This window comes from Chaetodon auriga, chromosome 20 (genome assembly GCF_051107435.1).
Source record: "Chaetodon auriga isolate fChaAug3 chromosome 20, fChaAug3.hap1, whole genome shotgun sequence".
Taxonomy (NCBI): domain Eukaryota; kingdom Metazoa; phylum Chordata; class Actinopteri; order Chaetodontiformes; family Chaetodontidae; genus Chaetodon; species Chaetodon auriga.
In genome coordinates, this window is record NC_135093.1 from 18,521,676 (window position 1) to 18,545,212 (window position 23,537).

Consider the following 23,537-nt stretch of genomic DNA (forward strand, 5'->3'; position numbering starts at 1 on the left):
AGGGGAGGAGGTACAGGGGAGAAGGATAGAGGAGCAGATGATCCAGATAAAACTGGGCTCTGCTGGCAGTGATGAATGAGGGCCGTATGGGTCACTGGACCAGGAGGAGACAGCTCACAAGGACCAGCCTCTGGAAGACAGATGACTGATTTTGCTGCAGGTATATATATCTGCAAATTTTACATATTATGCAGAATGTCATTGTTCCTGGCACAAAAACAGTGATGACACAGAGCAAACAAAGAAAGAAAAGGTGTACTTTTCCCACCTGTAGATGTTGACAAACTGCTTTCCCATCGACAACGCTCCGGAGTGCAGGTCCAGAATGGAAGCCTGCATGGGGTCAAAGCAAAAACAGGGATTAATGCAAATGACAAATGAGTGGGACAAATAAATGCTGGATGTGGATGCAAACGCATGGCACAGTCATTATTTCAGCATTGTTCCCTCTGTGGCCTATTCGTGGCATTCTCACTCTGCCCTTTACTTGTTATTGCTTGTCAACTCCTGTGGGACAGTTTTTCACAAGCCAGAGAAGAAGTCATTTTCTCAGAAGTCCTCCTGTTGCTTCCCCTCCCCTCACTTAAGTGTTTTAACACTTCATAAACAGTTCCTTTATTGGCTGAGGACCAGGCCTGCTGGGGACAGAGAGCAGGGGGTAGGGCAACCTGAGGACATCCATATATGACTCCACATGTCATCTGCCAGAGCGGCTCAGCGGGCTGGAGCTCTGCTTATTGTGCAAGGCTGCCTCCTAGTGTCAGGAGAGGTCCATTACAGCAGGGTACATTCTTACATTTACCTTAAAAAAATTTGAAAAAATTTGGGTTCTTAGAAATTAATGCAAGGCCCCCGTGTCCATATAGCTTTTCTGAGTGCCTTTTGTCAATTGTGCCCAATGAGGAGAGAGCGACAGCTACAGCACGCTGTCACCTACAGAAGAAGGGCTGCACCCAGCGTCTTTTCTCAGATCGCCCCGTCATTTCTGTGCAGCCGCTCCGAGCGCTTCTGGTTGATAATCTCTGGACAGGCAACCGATCATACATTAGATGGGGTGAGGCTGGTCACCCTGGTAACCAAGAAAATCCTGAGCTTTTTGATATGTCAGACAGAAACTACACACGATGCTTTCATCTTCTTGTCCTCAGCTGTTGTTTTTACGCAACCACAGCGCTCTTGTTAAGCTGAGAGTGAATTGTTAGAAATTGTTAAGATATTATTGTTGTGGAAATAAACCCCCCCATGCAGCATTTCTTTCTCTCACCGCTTTATCCCAGTGCCATCCCCGGTGCCCTGCCAGTACTTTTCTGACAAAAAAAAAAAAACACTACATAGACAGAGGCCCTGAGGAGAGAGGCAGATCACCAAGTAGGGGATAAACAGAAAAAAACAAGAAGATTCACATTCAGTCAAGCAAACGCTACCCGGGTACGTCTTCATCCCTGCCTTCCTCTTAATTTATTCCAACAATTTAATTTGACGATGCACTCACCCCTCCCTCTGACCCAGCCAACGCCAGCCCCCTCTCAGCCAGCCTGTGTGTCAGAGACAGATAGCATTTAAAAATGGTTCAGCTGCACCACAGAGAAAGAAGACAACAGGAAAAACAACAAGAGAAGAAGAGGAGCAGGAGCTACACTGCACTTTGTGTGACAGTGTTTACCTCCTGAGGACCTGAGCTTCCTCCCTCGTCACCACGCTGTCTGTGACTGCACGGCCGCACTTCTGAGGGGTGCATCCTGGGAGAGAGACATGCGAGAGAGGATTTGAAGATAACAGTAGAGTGTCTTGGTGCAGTTTGCTCTCGTTTTGGAGGCTCTGGGCCCTGTAGCAGAGGGAGAAAGTGCAAGATAAGGAGTTTCTTGGAGTTCGGCTCATTAATGGCACAAAATTCAAGGCTTCCATCCAACTTGTGACGAGTATTATTTATTCATCGAGTCTCTTGCTGTCTTTTCTTTAGACACTGGAGACAAGTTTGAATGGAGTTTGAACTCCAGGCAGCCCGCATGTCTAATAAGACAATTTCCAGTTTGCACACTTCTTCCTGCAGAGGATAGAATCAAAACTCTTTCAAATTTCACAGGACAAGCAGACAGCTTTATCCGGTACATTTGGAATTCTTTGCATTAAAATAAGCTGCGTTTTGTGTTCCTTCCATTTCAAGATGATAATACATATTTATGTTGCATATTTTGTTATTATTCATTTCCAATTTCCTCATTCGAGCACATTGGAATGAACTGTGAATACAGTTTAATGCCAGATGAAAAGGTTTGCAACTCTTTTGATTGACTGATTGGTCAGGTCATTTTTCAACAAAAATGCTACATATCCTCTGGTTCCGGCTCATCCTCGCGATTTCCTGCTGTTTCTTCTTGTGTTAAAGTAAAGTGAACACCGGGTTTTGGACTGTTGGTTGGATACAGCATCCAAAGATGTCACCTGAGGCTTCAGGAAACTGTAATGGATATTTCTCACTACTGTCCAGGACTTAATCTACCAAATAGACCACAGATAGACCAAATGATTAAACTATAATTGAGAAAATAGTAGGAGGAATGAATGATACTGAAAATAACAGCTTGATGCAGCACTACTCACTATCATTAGCCTTGCCCAGCAGAACTGCAGGCAGGCTGGGCACAGGTGCACAACTTGTATCAGCAGTGTCATGGAGGTGGATCTGTGTTGCAGGCTACCATTGAATTTACATAAAGACTACAGCAGCACAAGATTAAATAATACACATCTTAATGCCAGGATCACACTACGCAATATTTTTGTCTTTATCAATGGTCATCATGTCAGATCAACAATCACAGGGCCATAAACTTGTCGTGTCTCGGTTTACATTTATATAAAATATGTATATGAATGACAAAAAGGCCAAAAAGTAACCTTCATGCTTTGTTTTAGTAACTAATGTCATCAGTGCTGCCACTCTCCACCTGAACTCACTGCTCTGATAGCAGTGATTTCACACGTGTATGAACTCAGCTCTATGCTGGAAGCTGAGGTGTGCAGGAGATGTCTTGGCTTTAAGTGCATGAACCAGTGGGATAGCATTTGCTGCCACACACTGGTTGCAACCATAATTTCAGGTAGTCCTGTGTCTGCAGTTCTCTGGTACAAATAGTATTATTATGGTCTGGTAGGTTTGCGTTACAGTGCCATCCAGTGGATTACTTCCATGCCACTGTTCCAGAAATCAGGCTAAAATGGTTTGAATGGTTTTACTTTTCAAAATGTTGACTGAGAGAATTTCATTATGGATCAAACTTTCAAGTCTACTTTATGTTCCTGTTCTAAGAGTTTGTTAAGATGAGAGAACAGTGTTTTCTCACTTTTATATGATGTTAAACAACTGTAAAGACAGAGCAGAATCCAACACCAGGAAGGTGACACTGGGTTAACATGGTATTTATCAAGTAGGCTTGGCTTTATCCCGTCTCAGTCATGTTTACACAGCGGAGAGGTGTCAGCTGATTTGCCGGACAAAGTACAGTGCAAGCCTCACCCGGATAGCGTTTGTAGTTCTCGTAGTCACTGGAGCACTGGACTGTGTAGACTCTGGGCTGGGGGGAGACCAGCTCGCCTTGGCTGACCAGTGTTTCTGTGATGTCGCTGTCCTGAGAGGTGATGTACAGCCACATCGCCGGTGTGCACACTGTCAGAGCGAGCAACAGCAAAGCCACAGGCCCTCGGGACCCCCTCCACGCAGATCCCTGCCGCAGCGCATTACCTCTGACAAGGCAAGACAGAAAAAAGGTCCAGGTGATCAACTGTACTGTCCCCAGCCTCTAACCCTCAAACCCTGCTGTGACTGGGGGGTACATGGAAAGATCATGGTAGAGCTCAACTATTTGAAAAAATAGAATCTATGATTTGATAAAAATATACGATAAGAAATATGTGTGTGTACATATACATCTATATATGTGTACACACACACACACACACACACACACACACACACACATACATTAAGTGATGGCTAAACAGATAAAATAGCTAGTTAAAGTAGTGGAAGAATACTTTAAATAGTTAGCTAAAAGTAATTTCTAAACAGTTTGCTGCATGTAATAAATAATCTGTTGAAATGATCGACTAAAAGTAGTTAGTAGTATCAACCTCATTAATGTATACACACAAAAATGGAGGGAAAAAAAAGAAATTCCAAAATGCAGAAATACATAAAAGCTGACATGTAGAAATAAATTAAATGTCAATATACAGACATGTTAAATTGAAGACTGATCTATTTACCACAATGTATTAGTAATGCATTTATTTATCCAATTTGTTTTAGCAATTTATTGATTCCAATATGTATTATTTTATCCATTAACGACCAAGTGCTTTTATTTTTATTTTAGGCATTTAGGTTGGATTTTTTGTTCATTTGTTTGTTTTTTGTGGTGACGTCGATTTCGTCCTTCTTAACACCATCAGGCCTGTGTGACGCACAGTGGTAACTAAAGCTCTGTGCACTCTGTTAAATCACGTTACGCGTTAGCACGTTTTTCTTCTCTGCTGAGGAACAGTCACACAGTCTCAGTCGGACGCTTTGAGTTCAGTCTGTCTCTGCAGCCGTCTCTCTCCTTCGTGTGACAGCACCTGACGAGCACAGCCTCTCCCCCTTTCGTCCTCCTCAGCTCCACACAGGCATAACAGTGGCATCCTTTTATTCACTTACCTTTTAATTTTCTTCTCTATCTCAGTGGCATTCGAAGCCTGCGCGTTCCTCAGTCGCATTAGCGCCATTTCGATTCAAAACGTGACAGTGAGCATTTACAAAATACCTTCATAAACGGTTCTTCTTGCCCTGGCTAATCATACCGTTCACCCCGCCAACTGTTTGTACCACCACCTGAATTTTTCTGCTCACTTCCTGGTGGGCGCGTATCGGTCAACCCATTGGCTCTCCGGAAGAGAAAGCAGTGTTGCCATTGGACCACGTCCATGACCAATTGTGCTCGACTACAACGCACAGCTGCAAAAACAGCAAATTTAGGCTAGAATAGAGTCCTTGATCTTGTCTTTGATACTCTGCATTTTCAGAAACGTTTAACTCTTCTAACTCGTCCATCCCGTAGCATCCATTATTCTATCCATTGCTCTGCGCGCTTAGACTGAGTTAATCGATTACCTACCCTGCGTATTTGCAGGAGTAGCCAGTGGCGTTTATTGTCCAGAAAAAGTGATCTTCCTCGAAACAACATCCTCTTCGCAGTGTCAGTCCTCACTAATATCCCATCTCTGCTTTATTGCTTGGTCTCTAATGCCCTGGTGAGTGAAACTAATGATCTAATGATCATTTACAAACATAAACACACACCAGTGAATATTATTCTTAATGTGAAGCTTTTTTCATGCCTGCAGTCTGTAGCAGGCAGAATGACGTCTCCACCTTGGCCTAAGGGAAAGAAGCTGGTTCACCTGGATTTGAAAGGGGCCCCTCCAAGAGTAGAATATCTTCACAAGGTAAGAGCACACACAGCAGCATCCTTTGTGATCTGATGCAGCACTTCCACCCCTGTCACTCTTTATTAGATGTACTTATTCATGTCTTCTGTCCGCTAATGTTTGTTGTATCTCCTCAGCTGATCGAGCTGTTCTCTCAGCTGGGAGTCGACAGCCTGCTGGTGGAGTATGAGGACATGTTTCCTTATGAGGGGGAGCTGAAGCTGCTGCAGGCCACAACACAGCCTGCTTACAGGTGCACTTTGGGATGTAAACACCAGATATTACTTTATTATGATTCTTTTGTTTATTCTTTTGTTTATTATTCTATTCCTGATTATTATGGGCTAGCTGCGATAGTTTTTTTTTTTTTTTTAATCTTCCTTATTATGCTGTGATGTCCTGTAATAAAATTGTTATCCTTCCTGGGTGGGGGAGATAAAACTTAATGTGCAAGTGTGCCATAAAATGCTTTGGTTCTGCAAGTTAAGTCTGTTTACTGTGTGCTCCGTTTGCAGCCGTGAGGAGGTACTGTCTATGCAGGAATTTGCAAAATCTAAGGGCATGGAGGTCATCCCTCTCGTGCAGACATTTGGCCACATGGAGGTGAGGCAACCATTCTGCACTCCTGTGTATGGCTGTTTGTAATAACCACACATACTTAGTTTTCAGATGGTGTTGAGCATCAGCGTTTGCCCCTCACTGTCTCAATGACCCGCTGCCATCCCTTCTCTATCATAGTTTGTGCTGAAGCATCGGCCCATGTGGAGCCTCAGAGAGGTGCCATATTGCGTAGGTACCCTGAATCCCCACAAAGAGGAGGGGGTGAGGCTGGTGATAGAGATGCTGAGGCAGGTGGTGAAGCTGCACCCGGGTCTTAACACACTGCACATTGGAGGAGATGAGGTAAGGTCTAGTCTTTTGTTAACAGTTAATTAGTTATGGCAGAAGGTATCATTAATTGTCTCCTGTCTTCACCTCCAACTCCTCAAGGTATACATCCTCGGCGAAGGGGAGGAATCCAAACTGTGGTTGGCCTCACCTGGACGAACAGTGGAGCAGCTTTTCCTGAGTCACGTGACCAAGGTGGCCAAGGCAGTCAAGGAGGCGTGGCCTCACATGACCATCGTAATGTGGGATGATATGATGAGAGGCATGAGCCAGGACACGCTAAAAGGTGAGGAAGGAATAGAGATGGTTCCCACTAAACCAGGAGGTGACTGAAATTTAATGAAACTAAGAGTCAAGTTCCTCCAAGGAGGCTTTCTGATTGACTTTGACAGCATCATAAGAGGGAGGTGAAGGTGTCGGGAAACATTAGCTCACAAAGTCAGTTTCTTAGAAGTTTTTTGACACTAAGATCTCATTTAGTATCAAGACCCTTGGGAGAAGCAGTGTGATATAATTTATGACTTGATGAAGGACTACATGGAATTACATGTGCATGCAGTGTAGACAGTGGTGGGATTTAGCATGTACATTTACTTTTTAAGGTACTTGTACTTCACCTTTATTTTATACCTCTACTCATCTACATTTAGGGGGAACATAGCTTTTTATCTAGCTTTTAATGTCACATGTAGATATTCGTTACTTTACATATACGTTCACATTTATATATAAAACATAATCAAATAGAATGTGATGCTTTGCTACAGATGAAACTACAGTGAAATAGATTTTTTAATGAAAATTAAAAATTTTAAATGAAAATTTGTTTCGCTGACCAACTACAGCAATGAAATGCTGCTTATACATCACTGCATCAGCAAGAAAAATCTAGAAATACTGCCTCCACCACTAAGTGTAGATAGCTCAATAGTAACAGTAATGGAAGCCACAATAGTAAATAATAATATAATAATAATAATAATTAGAAAAAAGAATAATACTGTACTGATACTGCTATACAGTCCAATATTGGATTCATTTCTACAGACGAATGTTTGTCTTAATGGGACTGGTTTCATGATGATTCTTTTTTTCTTCTTGTTATCCATGTGACAGCTAGCGGTCTAGTGGGACTTGTTCAGCCCATGTTGTGGGACTACAGCCCTAATCTGGACGTGGAAAAAACTGGTAGGAACTGTATACTATGGAAATTAGTATTCAGACATTAGGTTCTTCTACATTGTCAAACAGTCTGCAACATGTGCAGAGCTTTGTCAGTGGTTATGTATATTCTTTAACTGCATTGTCTAGTGTCTCTGCTGGAGAAGTACTGCAGTGCCGGTATGTCAGACCTGTGGGTGGCCAGCTCCTTTAAAGGGTCCACCAGTGTTTACACCTGTGTGCCCTGCACACAGAGACACGTGGATAATCATTTGCAGTGGCTGAAGGTGGTTGCCTCTTTATCTGCTGGTGTAAATCTTCAGGGCATCGCCATCACAGGCTGGCAAAGGTAAGTATCAGAGGAATTTCTCTTTTCTACTTTGTTGGTGCTGGTTTGGAGGTGGTGAAGCCTAAAGGGTAGATGACAAGACTTATGACTAGATTACGAGTTTGAATCCAGGACTGTGTATGTGGTTGGTAGAAGTCATTTTCTAATGCTTTCTGCTGAGCATAAACCATGGATTCTTTTTGTACACATGCAGTCAACACAGAGCTTTTCACATGGTCCATTATTTTCCCACTGTCAGGTATGACCACCTGTCGGTGCTGTGTGAGCTCATGCCTCTGGCTCTTCCATCACTAGCCGCATGTGTCCAGACACTCAACCATGGTCAGTTCGATGTTGAGGCTCAAAGCAAAGTCACTGAGAGACTAGGTATTTGCTCAGTGGAGGTAGAAGCCATGGAGAGGTGAGGTCCAACAGTTTTATGAAATATACTACAGTGTGACAGTACAGCATGCATGTACGTCCGGGTTTATCTGATTCTGTTCCATGTGGCCTTCAGGACTACTGCAGACGACTCGCTGTTCCCAGGAAGGAGGTTGGCGGAGTTAATTGTGGAGCTCAATTCACTGCTGAACTCAGATGACATCCGATTGTTTGAAAACGACATGTGAGTTATGGGCTGTGTCTCATCATCATTTTCTTGCTGAGAGTTGGGTGATACGACTCTTATGTCTGTTATGCTAAAGATACAGCCAGCAGCTAGTTAGCTAAGCATTAAGACTGAAAACAGGTAATTTCAGACATGCCCTCATGTTAGTGTAAATTATGTGTTAATTCATGAGCTTCAAAGGTGCTAGTTGACAGATTTTGTTACCTTTGGGCACAAACATGCTAGCCATTTCCCCCCTGCTTCAACTCTTTGTGGTAAGCTAAGCTAACTAGCTGCTTGCTTTAGCTTTAGCATACAGATATGAAAGTGGTGCCATCTCTCTGCAGCAAATGGAATGAGTATTCCAAAAATGTTGAACTTAAACTTTTGCAGAAACATATTTTAACTTACCGTTTAGCCAAATAACCATATGCTTGTATTACTGCAGGTTTGTAAGAGGGTGGTTCAGCCCCTACCACCGACAGAGGAAGATGGTAACCCCTCTCATCACCATGCAGATTCACAGCCAAGCATCAACGTGAGAATGCTTTGTTAGATTGCAGACACTCTGCACACTGCCTCGCCTTACGGAAATTTAAGAACTCTCATTTAGTCTTTAACAGAAACCCTGTCCATCCTGTCTCCTCAGGTTTTTAACTACACTACAGCAGAAGGTGGAGGCTGTGAGAGAGCAGATGGTGCGTCTTTACCCAGATTCAACAGCCCAGGAGTGGATAGAGGAACACGTCCGCCCTGTAGTGGCCCCTTTACAGAGGATAACAGAGGAAATTAGAGCATGTGTGAAGGAGATGGTGCCATAGAATATTTTGCTAGCTCATAGTCTGTCATAACTGCTTTTTTGATGAATTCCAAAATTGGTGTCTTAACTTTTTGCAACCTGTTCTGAAATTAACAAGAGTCATTTTATGTGGAATTCTGCGCTTACCCAAAAGCAAAGTGGTGTATATAAATTGCACCGACTGTAGCAAAGAAAGGAAATAATATTAAAGAGGACTTTGTGTTTATATATAAAACAACTTTATATGATTCCTGCAAATGTATCAAAGTAAACAAAGACAATAAAATGAACCAACAAAAAAAAAACTCTTTTCTTTCAAGCAGAACAGAACACACTGACATTCATTGTGAGCCGTTACACAGCCCTGATTCCATACACAGAAAAAAACACTTTAACCAAAGCACCAAAGTGTTCGCCTGAGATTCAGTCTTTGGTTCCCAAAAAGTATATAAATGTCAAAAGACAGAACGGCCACAGGCCAAAGCATTTAACACACAATTCACTCTTGATTGAGCCGTGAGAATCCTTCATGCTTGATAACAGTTTGCAGATGCATTCATCTGGATTGTGGACTGGGTATGAATAAACATGCAAAAGGTGATTATCAACTGGGTGGTTCAGAAAACTATGGGAAAAGCACTTTCCATTGACTTACACACATAAACACTTATTAGAGTTCAGTAGGAAGGCACAGGAAATCTGTAATCTGGAGTGTATTCTCAAATAGTAATTAGGTCAAAAGGGGTAAGGCCTGACATTCATGTACAGAGAGCTACAGTTACAGTACAATGAAAGAAAAAGTCTCTTCTTTCCACATGTCCCCAAACTGGTTTAGACAACTTTGACTAAACTGCAAAACATTTGCATGACAAAACTTTTAATCTGATGATTCTTCCACCTCGGTTCACATGGAAATGAAATAAAAAATACTTAACTACTCTCCCTCTGCGTCCATGACCCCACCTGACATATTAAAAAAATACGAGAAAGGAAGTCTGTAAGGAGACACTGGGAGAGGATATATCCTTGTTACGTGCACATGCTAATAGTACAACATGTAACTAAACCTGGACTAAACTGTGATGCAATCATGCCCCTAGCCAACCAGAGTTACAGGAAGGTTGCAAAATCACAGATCAGAGTTCGTCTCCTTCAATGTCTGAATCGCTGCTGTTGTCCAAAGAATCCTCTTCCTCCTCGTCTCCATACTCTTCCTGGTCCTCCTGCTGCCTGCGTTTCTGCAGCTCCTCCAGCCCCAGGAAGCGCTTCAGCAATGCAGCCACTGCCTCCACATCGCTGGCAGGTCGCAGATGGAACAGGGGGAGAACAGGGATAAAGTGTGTTATCTTGTGTTACACGAAGCGTGTTTGTTTTGCTTTTTTCTTCCAACTACATAAAGGCCAAACACAGAGCAACACTAGCATTCATTCTGACTCATGTCTCTGGCCACCTGACAAATGCAAGTCCATTATTCACACTGCTTTTTGCTTGGTTTTGGTGTCCACCAACTCCTGAGAAAAATATCTGACTCGTTCAGCGCTAAATGCTCCACTGCGTTCATCAGATAGTCATTAACTGTGCCTGTCAAGTGGTGCTGGGAAGGTAGCGTACAGCGAGTTTATTAGAGCTGCTGGAACTGAGGCTGATGAAAGCTGTGAGAATGAAGCAAAACAGTAAAGTCATGGAAAGTGAAACCTAAAAAAAAAAGGCTGAAACATTCCATAGAGCTGAGGGGAACAGAGTTAGGTGGTTATTATATGTGGTTTTGTTGCAAATGGAGTTACCTTTCACATTATGCGTGGACATTTGATCCATTGTTAACACTGTTAATACTGATTCTAGCACTTTCAACCTTAAAATCCTGAAGATTTCAGTCCTGGTTGACACCTATGATTTATTGGTAACATCTAGTGAGTTTTAGATTACTACACAGGCAAATAAAGTTTTAAAGGTTCCATCACGTCATGTTGTAGTATATCAAACACGATGATCGACTGTTGCCCCCTGCTTACACAGCAGAGATGGATCCTGGCAGTAACAACGAAAACTTCGACATACAGACATGCAAAAATTGCAAATACATTTAATGTCTGCTGCTGAAAACATTCAGAAACGATATATCAAAGAGGATGTGATCACTAAAATAATAACTTTTATGTGTTGAACTGTCAGCAGCAGATACCTACCTGCGTCCCCCCAGTGTGGCACTCTGAGTCAGAGGGTAGGAGAAGCCTGCAGCCAGTCGCAGCATCAGCAGGTAACCCTTCCCCAAATAGCGAACCCTCTCTTCCTGGACGCAGACGTCACACAACTGCTCCAGATCCAACACAACTGAAAGAGAGACAGGAAATAAAAGTGAAGATCTAAAATTCTGACTACTGTACTGAGGAAGCCAATCTGCAGCATTACTGACCTTTTTCTTGGCCCTTCCTCCACATTGTTAGGACTAAAGTGTACAAGCTAGAGCTCTTGAGTTCAATCAGGTTCTTGGTTTTGTCAAACACAGCCTCCTCCCATTCCTCCATGTTCTGCATGGCCACAAACAGGCAGCCAGTCACGTAGAAAAGCTTCCAGAAGATGCTATCTGTGTGATCCACAAAAAAAGCGGTATGAGCAGCAGAAAGCAAATGTGGACAGTTAACACATGATGTAAATGTAGTTTGTGCACCTGAGCTATAGTATGCTGCTGCCAACCCAACAGATGCTACACCTGCAATTAAAATGAGAGGCGTATTATTTTGCAAGCAATACAGCGAGAGATAAGAGATGTTTTAATGACAGGGTTTGAACATATTGAGGGAGTGGAGGATGACTTAGCTTGGCATACTGATTTCATATTTGAAGGTACAGATTGTATGAACATTTGTACACACACTTACCGACAAGAAGAGACCAAGAACGAATGCCTGGTGATCTCTTCAGGTGGAGCAGGGTCAAGCTGTGCTCCTCGACTGTCATGTATCCCATCTGAACAGATGCAGTGCTTCATATTTAGTAAAAGCAAATTTCACATGACCATAAACCCAAATCAAAAAACACATATGTTCTTACTTTTGTGCACTGGTCTCTAGCCATGCAGACAGTTTGGATTTGATGCAGCTGGATTTTGAGCTGAAGCTGAATGAAAGTTCGTGCGGATCAAAGAACTGAAATATTTCTGCATATTAATTGCAAGTACCACAAAGCAAATATGGGCCCAGGCAGATAAAATTAAAACTGAAGAAATAGTCCCGAAAATGGAATCTGAAAGCTCTATGTAGGGAGATTTACAGACTTTCTGACATTTTCAGTACATTGTGCAGCACAAATCCATTCATCTCCATTGTTTTGGCGTGGGGGCAGAAGTCTCACAGGTGGATATCTCAACACATCAGCACACAAAACCCAAACTACCTGCATGGCTTCATACCACAAGAGGTAAGGGAGAAAAGATCAATTATTAATTATTTTTGTGGTTTGTGTGAACTGCCCCTTTGATTTGCAAATCCCTCAAAAAACAATAAAGATGCGGCTAAGGATGACTGGATGTGATGGATAAGAACTGCCCACACTCTCACCAGAACTGTATAAATATACGAACTATGCGACTTACCTTAAACTCTTCCTTCTTTCTTTGAGCCGTCTTACAGATTTAGCAAAAGCGCATTTCTACGAGGAAACACATGCACTGAATTATGAGGAAGTTGTTTTTTTGTTTTTTTTTTTCATGTTATTGCAACAACTGTTCTCAATGGGTGATACTTCCTTCCTGGATCCGTCTAGTGTGATTGGACGGATTCGCTTTCCCGCCGCCTTCAAAATAAAATCTTAAAACACATCTATTTAAGAGGAATAAAAATGTGTTTAGACGTGTGGTCTATTTACAACGGCAAGTCTTTCGAGTTTCTACAACACACTGAAGTTTGAAAAACAAAAATTCTCTCGTTTTGTACTGAACTGTGCTTGTATTTACCATTATTTTGACAATAACCACATTTCGTCTTATTTCGTCACATACTCTGAACATTAAAACCTGGCCATCCATCCAGGAAAGCTTCCCAGATCAATTTGGGGGTTATAAGAGTTGACATATCATATTTTTTCTGTTTTTATGCCACGACAAAGTCAAGAGAAACACCTTTTAATAGTCTCACCGTGCAGCTGGAGAAAAAATGAAGTCAAAGCTTCCGGAGCAGACGATCAGTGCGTTTGCGCATGCGTTCTAGATTCACCGGGGTACACAATGGAGTCGGATGTGTACCGACATGACTGGCTCGAATATTAAAAGCCCTGACGCCTTTGTATAAGCACTAGTTTGCATATTGTGACATAACCGCGGAGGTTGAGACGAGCAGTGAACCCACTACTCACATAGGACTCGACCTGGAAGGGTGTTGAGTGAGGGCTGCGTTCACCTGCTGTGCTGGACATCAGTACTGCTGTCTGCTCTGAGCAGTGGCTGCTCCTCTGGCTGTCCTCTGCAGTTTGTCCATGCCTTTGTCTTGAGAGGAGCACTGACATAGACACCGTCCGGTGAGTTCCCCTAAGATTCGACTTTGTAATGTTAACACGGGGCCTGACATGTTGTTCAACCAACACACAGTTAAACCAACACATTGTGTGAATGAGCCGTCGGCAGAGGACAGGCCTGTAGCGCAGTAGCATATTGTTAAACGCACAGCTGGCTAAAGTAAACTTCTGCGTAGATAATTCACGTTATACATTGCGGTATAAAACATACATGTTTTAGTTAGTCAGGGTTGAAATGTTCATGAGCTAAAATCTAATATTGTTCTTGTTTTGCTTATTGGGAGAGTGACATATTGTATTCAAAACATACGCATAGGATCATAGCGTCCAGCCCACACTTGTCTTTTTCCCCTCATGCGATCATAATGTGTTGTAATGGCCATTGTGGCTGTTTTTCTTGCCACTGCGTATGTAATTAACGTGATCCGTTTCAATTTTAATGACAGGGTGCTTGTTCATTGCCAGTTTCCCACCATCACAGCGCTGTTGTGTTTATGATAAGCAGGGCTGCTTGTGATAGGACAGGGGGGACAGTCAGAGGAGGGTGGAGCTGTCAAAAGGACGCACAGCAGCAGGCTGCAGGCTGCAGGCACACTCATCATGCCAGGGCTTCAGAGGGAATACGCTGAGGGGAAGTGGCCAGCACTGCCAAGCTCATGCTGCTGCTGTTTATATATGTCACCTTCAATTTGCAGATAACCCCAAGGAAAATGTCAGAGGTCAACATCGCGAAGCGCAAGGAGAAGTGTGAGAACTGCACCAAACAGGTGAACTTCCGTTGTCTTATTTGTGTCTTATACATGCTGAGTTTTGTTTTGCTGTCAGTCACCAATGTATTTATCGCTCTTATACTCACAGTGCAACAAGAAGCAGAGTGATAGTGGTGCTAACTCACACGACGAGAGAGATGACGTCAATGGACAGGTAATGTCGCCATGTTTACTCAGCAATTTCACGTGTTATCGACTGAGCTCTACCTACTTTATACATCAGAATGAGTTGACTGTGAAGCCAGCTTGAGTTTAGAGACTGTAAATGTATGACAGAGAACCTTTGTTACAAACTGGAGCTGTGCACTTCAACACATGTCAGCAGGCATGGAAGGTTTAAAAAAAAAGATGCCATCAGGTTGAAAGGAGTGAAGGATCCAGTGACTAAAAGTCAACATGCCTTGACCTCTGTTGTAGCTTCAATTTTGACCATTCTTTATAAAGATCTGTCTCTCGTGAGCAGTTGACTCTTTGTGGAGGTCTGCCACTAAATTGCTGGAATGCCACTTGAAATATAAGGTTAGTCTCTTTTAAAACCCTTCATCTAACATGCTCCTCTTCTTTCCCCTAAGGTGCATGAAGGATCCCAGTTGCTGCTGAGTGCCTGTCTGTCCTGTGATGGCTGTCTATCAGAGGAGGAGAGCCTCAAGATCTCTCAGCAAAGCTTGGAGGAAGTGGAACGGGTTCTGGCACTCAATAAGGTGCAACGCATAACCAAGCTGCCTCTGAAACACGAGAAAGTCAAGGAGTTGTCTTGTTTCAATTTCAGCAACACCTCACATTGTCCCCATTGTTTTTCTGCCCCTGTCAGAAGTGTGACGTGTCGAAGCACAAGGTGCTGGTAGCGTCGATATGTCCGCAGTCTCTGCCTTTCTTTGCCGTCAAGTTTGGTATTGACATCACTGACGCTGCCCAGAAGCTCTGCGGCTTCCTCAAGAGTTTAGGTGAGCTGCGTAGCTGTCACAGTACAAAACATCTTGGCAAATCTTTGCACCATATTAAAGTGCTCTTTCATGAAGTTGTTTGAGGTCTTGTTTTAATTATTTTCCCAAGTGAAATGACAGATTTATTGAGCTTCAGATTAGATCGAGAATGTCACTTGACACTTCTCTGTTACCTGTGTGCAGAAGCTTCCACCTAGTCGTCGGTATTTGTCACATACGCTCTACGTTCTCCCCCACTTCCTCTGTCTCTGTTCTCATGTGTGTGGCTTCTCCCTGCAGGAGTGCAGTATGTGTTCGACTCCACTCTGGCAGCAGGTTTCAGCATCTTAGAGAGTCAGAAGGAGTTTATTCAGAGGTATCGCAGGAGGCACCATGACTCCCACGCCTTGCCCATGTTCACCTCCTCCTGCCCAGGTAAAACTCCCCCTTTCCTCCTCACCCCTCCTCTCCCACCATATTCTTCACTCCTGTTTTACTTTTTTTCTTCGCTTCCTGTCAGAGTTGATTTTCTTGTCAGCTGAATGACTCTCTAACCTAATATTTGCCCCAATTTTCATCCTTTTTGCCTCTTTGTGCTGCTGCTCCTCAGGCTCCTGACTGTACAGACAGTTCATTTGCATGCCGTGTGCTAAATAGAGGGAGACAGAGCTTGTTTTGGAAGTAGAGATAGCAGTTGCGTGCTGCTGGGGAAAGATAGAAAGCTCTTCTTTCACCACTCCCTTCATCAGAGATAGGAACAGCAAGAGTTTCTTGGCCACATTTTTTTTTCTCTAAGGAAAAATGTATAGATAGCCATTCATTCAGTCTGTAGGATTTCCACTGGTCATGTGATGATCTACCAAAATATTTGAATAATTGTTGTAGGGACACAACTGACAGCTATTTTCATTCATTAATCAGTCAGTTATTTCTTTAGAGGAATTGATTAAATATTGGTCTTTAAAATTTTAGAAAACTGTTCATCACATTTTCCCAGTGCCAAAGTTGACGTATGGTAGCAAACCAGTAAGGAATAAAACCTCTGTCATGGCTTTGGAATCTCATGGAATAGTTTAGAATTATACGTGAAGAATGGTTCCATCAGCATTTAAAAATGTATTTGACAACATACACAATAAAGTTTGTTATACTGTATTTCTGTCTGCATTATTTTTGACTTTTTCCACCATACGTGTGTGTGTGTGTCTTAACAGGGTGGATCCGTTATTCAGAGCGTGTCCTGGGCAGCTTGGTCACCCCTCATATCTGCACAGCCAGATCTCCCCAGCAGATCATGGGCTGCCTGGTCAAAGACTACTTCTCTAAGCAGCAGGTGAGTGTTCCCTGTCTGAGGAGTCAAATGCGTTTAGTCTGACCGTGGTGCCTCCTGCACATCATTGACAACACTAAGGGTGATGGTACAGTGGCAGCATCGTAAAAGCTGGAGGTGACAGATTAGAAAAATGATGTTGGTGGTTTGTGTACCAATAAAATCCTGAACCAGACATCAATATTATTTCAGACCAGTGAAGTTTCAGTTCAGCAGCCTCACGTCAACTGAGTGCACAGCCCCTAAAAATAAATCTGAGGGGATATTCTGAGTTCAGTATCTCTCAAAATAAGGAAGTGTCTCCTCTTGCAGCCTTCGATAGCTCTGTCCTGTCCAGATGTCAACTAAATATAGGATTTGTTTGCAGTTGTCTGTCACGGATGGCGACACACTAGTTACAGCTGAACACTGCCTCATGCTTCACACGCCCCGCTCTGCCCCAGAAACAGTCTGCCTCGTCATGTTGTTTTTCCTCCTGCCCTGTCTCCCAGCAGAAGCTGAGCCCAGAGAAAATCTACCATGTGTTGGTGGCTCCCTGCTTTGATAAGAAGCTGGAAGCCGTCAGAGAGGAGTTTTACAACAGCCTGCTGGAGACAAGGGATGTGGACTGTGTCCTCACCTCAGGTTCTGTCCTCTGTATCTTACACACACACACACACACACACACACACACAGACTCAAATGGTGTTTGGATAATATTAGAGGTTATTCTGACCCCAAGGTTATGTTAAATATAGCCTTTATTATCCAGAGGTTTGATGTCTTGTAGCACCTCCATCGTGTATATACTGTAAGAAGATACTAATTATGTTTAATTTTAGGCAAGTCTTAGCGTCATTATACGGTCATAAATGTCTTTTCCTCATCACAGTGGTGAGTCTCAGCCATTTGAAAAGTGTGTGGAGATCCAGCCCCAGACATTACACATACAAGCCCTAACTAGGTTAAATTCAAATGTACATATTATACACATCACTAGGCCAATAGGATCCACATCCTCTTTTATTCTGGCCTATTGAGACCCATCCATCAAAAAGCATCATTTCTGATCAGGCCATGTTCCTCCTGTTTATTTGATTTTAGCTGTGGGGAAGCTGCATCTGCTGCTACATATATAGAGATATGACAGAAACATGGAATTTTTTTTTATGTTTCAGGGGAGATCTACTGCCTGATGGAGCAGAGGAAGATGTCAGTGGAGGACCTGGACTCAGTTCCGCTGGACCATGTGTGAGTAGTCGGACTAGCGGTCATGCTATCAGTTATCTTCGGTGAGATAAAGAGTTAACACATTCAAAGTACCAGGATTTTTTGGTTTCAGAGCAGAAACATTGGGCATGGAGCTCTTTGATAGGTCAAAATATTCAAAGTAATGCATTTAATGATTATATTAATGTCACTCTCACCCAGTATCTTTGCTGTTTTATCAATACTTAGCTTTACATCTGCCCTCAACGCACTTGTTTATCGTGTTGTCCATCCACCCTGCTTGTTGTTTACAGTAGCATCCGTTTATATATTTTCACTGAGTTGTTAAGGAAGCCGTTGTCAGAGTCGCCTATCCTGTCACCGCAGGCTGGGAGAGGCCGACGACATGGCGCTGGTGAGGCACGAGGGCCGAGGTTCTGAAGGCTTTCTGGAACACATTTTCAAACATGCTTCCAAAGAGCTCTTTGGTCTGGACGTCCATGAGATCACATACAAGAACCTCAGGTGAGACTCACTAAGGCCCTGAGATTCTACTGTAGCCCCAGTGGAAGTCCATACCACACCTTTCACTCCCCAGCTCTGTCTGTCCTGATGAATAGTTCATCTGTATTGGTCCAGTGTGAAAATCGCCTCCTGTGTGTTTGTCCTTTAGGAACCGGGACTTCCAGGAAGTGACCCTGGAGCGGGACGGAGAAACTCTGCTGCAGTTTGCTGCCGTCTACGGTTTCAGGAACATCCAGACCCTGGTTCACCGAATGAGAAAGGGACGTGTGCCTTATCAGCTGGTGGAGGTGCTGTCCTGCCCGGGAGGTAACATCACAACTACCAACATGACTATAAGAATGTTCATTGATTTAGAATTGAATCCTGCCAGTCCGACAAATGTTCTGTGAAATGTTACCTGTCAGCTTGGATCTGCTGGTGTAAGCCCCTCTTGCGTCTCCCATGTGTCTGTTCAGGGTGCTTGAGCGGCCGCGGTCAGGCAGAGAGCGAGGCGGGGGGCCGGGTGGATAAAGCCCTGGTCCAGCAGATGGAGGAGGCCTACAGCAGCCTGCCAGTACGTCTCCCAGAGGTCAACCCCGCCCTGCACACACTCTATCAAGACTGGCTGCAGGGCCAGGACTCCCCGCAGGCCAGCACACTCCTGCATACCCAGTACAGAAATCAGAGTCAGAGCCACACGCAGCCCCCTCACATGCAGTGGTGAGGAGGAAGGGGGTGTTCTACTCTGAAGACATGATGGACGTTGAATGGAGGCTGCCTCTAGGACGATACTGATTTTCCGTGTCCATCTAATCATTCATGCTGGCCCCACAAGGGACCAGCTGAGGACCATGGTGCACCACGGACCAGAGCAGCACTTCTTCCATTTCGCCACAGGGGGGTGATGTCTGTGTGTAAAACTGGTGGATCCTGTGCCAAACCTGAGCCTGAGGATGAATGATGGTCCAGAGTCCAGAAAAGCACACACTTAATATTTTACGCAAGACTGATATCAGTAAGCTGCAGATAACAAGAACTTTAGGTACAAAGTCACCTGATCCGCCAGCTGTTCCGAGAAACACGGACGTTTGTAGCAAGTGTGACGTATTTATGTTGATTTCCAGAGCAATAAGTCACTGAGAAAACGTATAAAAACTGGAGCTCAAAGCTGATTTTGTGGATGCTGAATGTACATTTGAGAAGTCTAATGTATTCCAAATGTAACCTGCTGTTTTACTCTGTGTTAAAGTGTCTCCACTGTTCCTCCTTGAAAGACAAGACAATGTGTCCGCAAACGCATTGATAACTATGCAACAGTGTGATCACGTTCGCTCAGAAGTCACCGACCGTCAATGGAAAGTAAGGCTGCTGTGTGATTCAAGAGGTTAAAGGTCTTTTAGTGACACATGATAACCTGACAGTGTTTGCTAATGTGTAACTACCGGCCCAGTGTTTGCTTTATCCATCCCAGTGAAGAATCAGAGTTATTATTTTTTAATGGTACAAGAAGATTTCATTCGTATTGTCACTTTGTTCCCATTCCACAAACTAGTAATTTTAAGTTGTATGTTGTTTTTGTTTTGTTTTGCAAGATCCAACATACATGCTAGGAATTAAAACATGATGAATGAAGCGTTGTCTCGTTTCAGTGTGGACTCTCTGTGGATGATGTTATCATTTCATTCAGTTTCACTGTGACATCTCAAAATCATTGCAAGCTGAAATGAAACTACCTGCCCATGAACAGACACAACTGAAGGCACAGTCTGTGAGAAAACAGGGTGTGTACATGTGCAAATCATCGTGCTATACAATTCATTTGTTGACCCAAAATGCAACTCCAATCAGCAGTTTTGATCATTAAATTGCTCCAGTCAAACGTGCCATTTCAGCTCTCCTCTTTTTTTTTTCGTATCATTGGTCATTGAACATCTCTGGATGTTGGATTGTTGGTTTGACAAAACAAGCATTTCGAAGACGTCACCTTAAGCTTTTGGAAATTGCGATGGACCTGTTTTGTTTTCTTGTTTTTTATTTTTTTTTTCTATTTTAAAGACCAATGGATTCATCTAAAAACAACATTTATTTAGATCCCTGTTAGCTGCTGCTGTTAGTGGTTTACTGGCATCCACACAAAAGGTCACCATTTTGGACACTATGCTTTCTTGCAGCGGGTACTATCTAGATTTTGTTTGAGCCTCCACAGTTAGATATGATGCCTTCACTTTCAACTTAATTTGTGTCCGTAGGTCCAACTGGTTTTGCAGCAATGATGCCCATTGTCTACATTTCCTTTAAACCCACACAGAAACCAGCCGATCAGCCTCGTCAGACCAACACAGTAAGAGATGTAATCTAACACCCAGAAATGGGCTGAGCTGCTCTTCTGGTTTTAATCAGTAGGTGAATTGAGCTAGGTGGCAAGAAAATCCCTCCCACCAACACAAAACATTTAGTTTTGGCTGCTGATTTGCTCATTAACCCAGTTACTAATAATACTGAGCTTAATACACGTGAAGCCTCTCTCATTCATTTATCGTGGATTTACCTGCTGCTCACCTGTACTTTCCTGCTCATCAGAGCAGATGCTTCTGTTTGCTGTTTTGTCATGTCAAAAAGTGAAAGGCTTCTGTCACAGTGCTGACACGATGCCAAGAGAAGGAGTTAATGTTCACTAGCAGAGTATCAAAAGTGAAAGTGTTTACATTTCTCTTTACCAACTCCCCAACTCCTTTTCCAGCCTCTCACGGTCTTGCAATCTGTCCTGGCTGTCTCAGTCATTCACTGATGCTCCTATGAGAAAGAAGCACATTGTGAGGTGAGTACCTGTCTTTCTGTGGAAAAGTGAGTGTAAGAGTGTGTTTATCTGCTTTTCTGCACTTGAGGCCGTTAATGAGTCACTCAGAAGCTCCTGGGTATTGTTACGATATTCTTTCGTGCAGTTGAATTGTCCATGTTGAGGTCAATTTTGTCAATTTTTGCATTTTGCAGTGCTATCAGTTGGAGTGGCAGAAACTGGACATTTAAACCATTTATCTATTACAGTTACAATTACAATTAAGCATCTGGCAGACGTTTTTATCCAATGCGACGCACATACGAGGTTTTCATATATCACAAGCAAGATTCTGGACAGGAGAGAACAACAAGAGTAAGTGACATAACAGTAATTTCTAAGTTTTAGCTTACAGTTTTGTGACAGTTACCTAATTATTTTGCATATTTTCCCATTATTTTTAGCAAATTATTTCAACCGTTTAACCACTGAACTATTGAAACTCTTCATCCTTTACTTTTAGATAATTCTTTTGACTGCTTACCAATTCTTTTTTGTATGTATTTCTGAAAACACAAAGCTAAAATTAGTCACGAGAACATATTGAAACAGCCAGATATTTCCCTCAAGAGCAATTCCAGACCAAAACGGAGCTAAATAAGCAGATTTATAATGTTGGAATTGGAACATAAAGGATGATTTTACATTATTCAAACAAGTGTTACACTAAAAACAAACTCGCCTCCTAAATGTCTCCCCTAAAAGTTATCTACCTGACAGTTTCTCCAGTGTTTAACGCAGATGACATTACGTGTCATTCTTGATATCTTTTTTTTTTTCTTCCAGTTTCTGAAAAGAGTAGAACCTCCAGGATGTTCCGCCTGTGGATTTGTCTGAGTCTGCTCTTTGTTGCTTCTTTACTCAAAAGCAGTGCATCATCAACAAAAAGTATATTATTATATTGGATTGGATATTGGACATAACGTAATGTGCATTATAAATACATTATGAGAAGGAAGTCATGTAATTTTTTGACCTTTACTCTCATCCAGGTGCGTCTAATCAAGGAGTGTCATTGAAGTGCAACCAAACAGTGGAAGTTACAGCTGGAGACACGGTGACACTAAACTGCGCTATATCTATCTCGCTACCGAACTGTATGGGTTCAGCTTATTTGTGGTGTAACACAGCTGGCGACATATCGACAAATGGCTGGATGAAATACAAGAGCGAATGGGATGGTCTCACTTACGTGTCATTGACCATCTTCGATGTGAAGGAAGATGAAAATTACACCGTACACGTAAATGCAGGCTGTGGTATTGGTAGATCACCTGCTATCACAGTAAAAGTTACACAGCACCCCACTGTTGGCTTCAATGGTGAGTAGATTTCACTGTCTTAAGGTCTTCTAACAATGAACGTATGAATGTATATGTTCATCATTATTATCCATTTCTAGAAACTCAATCCAGATCAACACTCCACTCCAGTGCGCTTCCTCCCGTAATGGGTGTTTTCGCCATCCTTGTTTTTGCCCTTCTACTGCTTGGAGTAACCAGATGCAAAGTAACCAGAGGCAGAAGAATAATGGAATGCATCAAGAAGGAAAAGACTCAAGGAAACCTCTCTGGCATGGACATTTTGATAGATTGATGTGATTCTAGAGTACGACTCAGTACTACAACCATTGTCAGCCTCATTTTCTAATTTGCAGTCTTCAGCACCAGCTGACACTAACGCGCGTGACTTCACTTGAGGACATTTATCAATAGCTTCCTCTGGAGCCACAAAAGACTTGATAAAACATTTGTCACGTGCAGTAGTATTCCTCAGCCCCTGTACATGGACTCTGATGTGTAAAATCTGTGGACTTCCCTTGCTGAGAAAAACAACACTGATGATGTCATCTCAGTGGAAAACCCGTGTTAACATGCGTCTTTGAAAAACGTGGGCATTTAGATGCAACTGAGTTGCATTATGGGAAATGTAGGCTCAGCATTTTTGCAGCTTGACCCATACTAGGGATTAAAAATCAGGAGAAGTTGGTCTCTGATGCATCTATTCTTATCTGTTTAATTCATTTAAGTGCAATACAAAGGCTTTCATTCAACAGCAGAAATGAGCAAAGGAAGAATAAAGGGAAATGTGTGTGAACTGTGAATGGACTGATTGGTGTCGTGAGCTGCGTGTCCTGTGAAGATCATGGTTCAGGGTTAACTCAGCTGCAGTATGTTAAACAGTTATGAGTGATGGAACGTCTCTGTGAATAAAGTTTTGTCAGTAAC

General features: G+C 42.8%; 4 protein-coding genes and 1 long non-coding RNA gene across 7 annotated transcripts in view; 3 read left to right on the forward strand and 2 right to left on the reverse strand.

Annotated features, from left to right (window-relative positions):
* ogfod3 (2-oxoglutarate and iron dependent oxygenase domain containing 3) overlaps positions 1–5,134 on the reverse strand; it is a 23,744-nt gene extending 18,610 nt beyond the window's left edge. The window contains exons 1-5 of the mRNA XM_076759474.1: positions 4,697–5,134; positions 3,518–3,744; positions 1,664–1,739; positions 1,493–1,535; positions 269–333 (exon numbers count right to left, since the gene is read on the reverse strand). Of these exons, the coding sequence (XP_076615589.1) occupies positions 269–333; positions 1,493–1,535; positions 1,664–1,739; positions 3,518–3,744; positions 4,697–4,764 (479 nt within the window). The 5' untranslated portion in view covers positions 4,765–5,134. The remainder of the gene's footprint in view (positions 1–268; positions 334–1,492; positions 1,536–1,663; positions 1,740–3,517; positions 3,745–4,696) is intronic.
* Positions 4,946–9,518, forward strand: hexd (hexosaminidase d). Its single transcript, XM_076759469.1, has 12 exons — positions 4,946–5,289; positions 5,383–5,484; positions 5,604–5,719; positions 5,982–6,069; positions 6,205–6,369; positions 6,457–6,640; positions 7,471–7,542; positions 7,666–7,864; positions 8,103–8,264; positions 8,361–8,468; positions 8,899–8,988; positions 9,100–9,518. Exons 2-12 carry the CDS (start codon positions 5,398–5,400, stop codon positions 9,269–9,271), a joined length of 1,443 nt encoding a protein of 480 aa, XP_076615584.1. The 5' UTR covers positions 4,946–5,289; positions 5,383–5,397; the 3' UTR covers positions 9,272–9,518.
* cybc1 (cytochrome b-245 chaperone 1) lies at positions 9,466–13,422 on the reverse strand. Its single transcript, XM_076759475.1, has 7 exons — positions 13,383–13,422; positions 12,842–12,897; positions 12,129–12,216; positions 11,918–11,959; positions 11,663–11,833; positions 11,436–11,580; positions 9,466–10,545 (listed from the first exon to the last, which is right to left on the reverse strand). Exons 3-7 carry the CDS (start codon positions 12,214–12,216, stop codon positions 10,386–10,388), a joined length of 606 nt encoding a protein of 201 aa, XP_076615590.1. The 5' UTR covers positions 12,842–12,897; positions 13,383–13,422; the 3' UTR covers positions 9,466–10,385.
* Positions 13,423–13,437: 15 nt separating this feature from the next.
* Positions 13,438–20,105, forward strand: narf (nuclear prelamin A recognition factor). 2 transcript variants are annotated; one of them, XM_076759470.1, is made up of 12 exons: positions 13,438–13,761; positions 14,454–14,525; positions 14,617–14,682; positions 15,101–15,229; positions 15,340–15,472; positions 15,752–15,886; positions 16,666–16,784; positions 17,273–17,405; positions 17,939–18,011; positions 18,357–18,494; positions 18,643–18,800; positions 18,950–20,105. In XM_076759470.1, the coding sequence occupies exons 2-12, from the start codon at positions 14,469–14,471 to the stop codon at positions 19,195–19,197; spliced, it is 1,389 nt and encodes a 462-aa protein (XP_076615585.1). In that variant the 5' UTR covers positions 13,438–13,761; positions 14,454–14,468; the 3' UTR covers positions 19,198–20,105. The 2 variants fall into 2 exon arrangements, with proteins under 2 accessions (XP_076615585.1, XP_076615586.1); XM_076759471.1 differs by having other exon boundaries at positions 17,276–17,405.
* Positions 20,106–21,088: 983 nt separating this feature from the next.
* Positions 21,089–23,474, forward strand: LOC143339399 (uncharacterized). 2 transcript variants are annotated; one of them, XR_013079322.1, is made up of 5 exons: positions 21,089–21,291; positions 21,465–21,624; positions 22,096–22,197; positions 22,302–22,631; positions 22,712–23,474. It is a non-coding gene; the product is annotated as an uncharacterized LOC143339399 (long non-coding RNA). The 2 variants fall into 2 exon arrangements; XR_013079323.1 differs by having other exon boundaries at positions 21,090–21,291; positions 21,519–21,624.
* Positions 23,475–23,537: the final 63 nt, after the last annotated feature.

Bases quoted from the DNA above. Each gene is read 5' to 3' on its own strand.
- hexd (XM_076759469.1), top strand. From the start codon at position 5,398: ATGACGTCTCCACCTTGGCCTAAGGGAAAGAAGCTGGTTCACCTGGAT. The intron at 6,370-6,456 runs GTAAGGTCTAGT...CAACTCCTCAAG, and splicing joins TGCACATTGGAGGAGATGAG to GTATACATCCTCGGCGAAGG. The intron at 7,865-8,102 runs GTAAGTATCAGA...TCCCACTGTCAG, and splicing joins GCCATCACAGGCTGGCAAAG to GTATGACCACCTGTCGGTGC.
- cybc1 (XM_076759475.1), bottom strand. From the start codon at position 12,216: ATGGGATACATGACAGTCGAGGAGCACAGCTTGACCCTGCTCCACCTG. The intron at 11,960-12,128 runs GTAAGTGTGTGT...TTTTAATTGCAG, and splicing joins TTCTTGGTCTCTTCTTGTCG to GTGTAGCATCTGTTGGGTTG. The intron at 10,546-11,435 runs GTAGGTATCTGC...GCGACCTGCCAG, and splicing joins GCCACACTGGGGGGACGCAG to CGATGTGGAGGCAGTGGCTG.
- narf (XM_076759470.1), top strand. From the start codon at position 14,469: ATGTCAGAGGTCAACATCGCGAAGCGCAAGGAGAAGTGTGAGAACTGC. The intron at 14,526-14,616 runs GTGAACTTCCGT...TTATACTCACAG, and splicing joins GTGAGAACTGCACCAAACAG to TGCAACAAGAAGCAGAGTGA. The intron at 15,887-16,665 runs GTAAAACTCCCC...GTGTCTTAACAG, and splicing joins GTTCACCTCCTCCTGCCCAG to GGTGGATCCGTTATTCAGAG.